At 44.7% G+C, this 1,531-nt stretch overlaps 1 protein-coding gene across 1 annotated transcript in view; it reads left to right on the forward strand.

Moving 5' to 3' along the window:
* COL4A4 (collagen, type IV, alpha 4) overlaps positions 1-1,280 on the forward strand; it is a 150,975-nt gene extending 149,695 nt beyond the window's left edge. Inside the window, exon 49 of the mRNA XM_010837105.1 lies at positions 439-1,280. Coding sequence (XP_010835407.1) covers positions 439-702 — 264 coding nt within the window. The 3' untranslated portion in view covers positions 703-1,280. The remainder of the gene's footprint in view (positions 1-438) is intronic.
* Positions 1,281-1,531: the final 251 nt, after the last annotated feature.

The following is a 1,531-nucleotide window of genomic DNA, read 5'->3' on the forward strand; positions in this document are numbered from 1 at the left end:
TCCTTTCTCCAGGGCATTTTGCTGACCCAAGGATGTCCTGCAGTGGCAAGCAGGTTCTTTACCACTGAGCCACTGGGGAAGCCCATCCTTTCCTGCTTGCTCAGTCCTGTCTGACTCTTTGCGACCCCATGGACTGTAGCCTGCCAGGCTACCCTGCTCCGTGAGATTTTATACGCAAGAATACTGAAGTGCGTTGCCATTTCCTCCTCTAGGGGATCTTCTCGACCCAGGAATTGAACCCGTGCCTCCCGCGTCTCTGGCATTGCAGGCAGATTCTTTACCACTGAGCCACCTTTCCTTAGCAGATCATAGTCTCGTCTTTCTGGGATGATTTTTAGGGAAAATGTAAAGTCAGGCCCAGACCTGGGTGTGTCACTGGTTGGGTCTGGGGCTGTCTGTGCATGTCTGAGCCCTAATTCTCTCCTGTTGTCTGGGTAGCACACAGGCGCTGGGGACCAAGGAGGCGGGCAGGCCCTCATGTCCCCAGGCAGCTGCCTAGAGGATTTCAGAGCCGCACCGTTCCTGGAATGCCAAGGCCGGCAGGGAACTTGCCACTTTTTTGCCAACAAGTATAGTTTCTGGCTGACAACAGTGAGACCTGACTTGCAGTTTTCCTCTGCACCATTACCGGACACCTTGAAAGAAAGCCATGCTCAACGCCAGAAAATCAGCAGGTGCCAGGTCTGCGTGAAGCATAGCTAAGATCCCACCTTTCACAATCAGGTCGCCAAGAGAAACTTGCCAGGAGGCTGAGACATCCTAGGATGTGCTAAGAGATTCAGTGGTGCTCATCTTAGACTCCTGGTTTAGCCGTTCCTTCTGTTTCGATGTGGTTATTCCCAGAGGACTATATAATTCCTTCCTCTGTTCTGGACAGATTAAGCAAGTGCTACACATATGGATTTGTTTGGACCTACCAATCTAGACGAAACCCAGATATTCTTCTTTCATGAGGATAGTGGGAAAAGCTGGCTTTATTTAAAAGTATGCTAATTCAGGGGAAGGCAAATAGACGATAAAAGCCAGATTACAAATGACATTACTGGAAACTTCATTCATTGGTTAATAGCAACTCAAACAATTGAAGTCAATTACTCTATAATACAGTGGGCTTCTGGATGGATGTTACAGGGAAAAAAAAAAAAAAAAAGGCCAGCAAATGAACTAGGAAGTAGAAATTTCCTACGTTTCAAAATGATTTCCTCTGTAATCTATTTTTCCATGCACTTTAAATAATTGTAAAACCATGACCCAAAGAGATTAAAAAAAAAAAACCCACACAGCCAGCCTTAACAGTTCATTTCAAAGCAGAATGAATCATTATGCCATGAAGGACCATGGTTGCTATATTCCAGAGATGAAACATTACCATAAAACACATCGCAGATGAACATAAAACATTATGTTCCCTCTGCATTTTTCAGAGAATAGAAATGCCTACTTTGGCAACCCTTTGGAAAAGTGGCAATTATGGGGCAAAAATATGTTCAATAAGGGATTAAGAGCCTAAAAGCTATTAATGAATATTAAG

Source organism: Bison bison, unplaced genomic scaffold (assembly GCF_000754665.1).
Source record: "Bison bison bison isolate TAMUID 2011002044 unplaced genomic scaffold, Bison_UMD1.0 scf7180017864068, whole genome shotgun sequence".
NCBI lineage: Eukaryota > Metazoa > Chordata > Mammalia > Artiodactyla > Bovidae > Bison > Bison bison.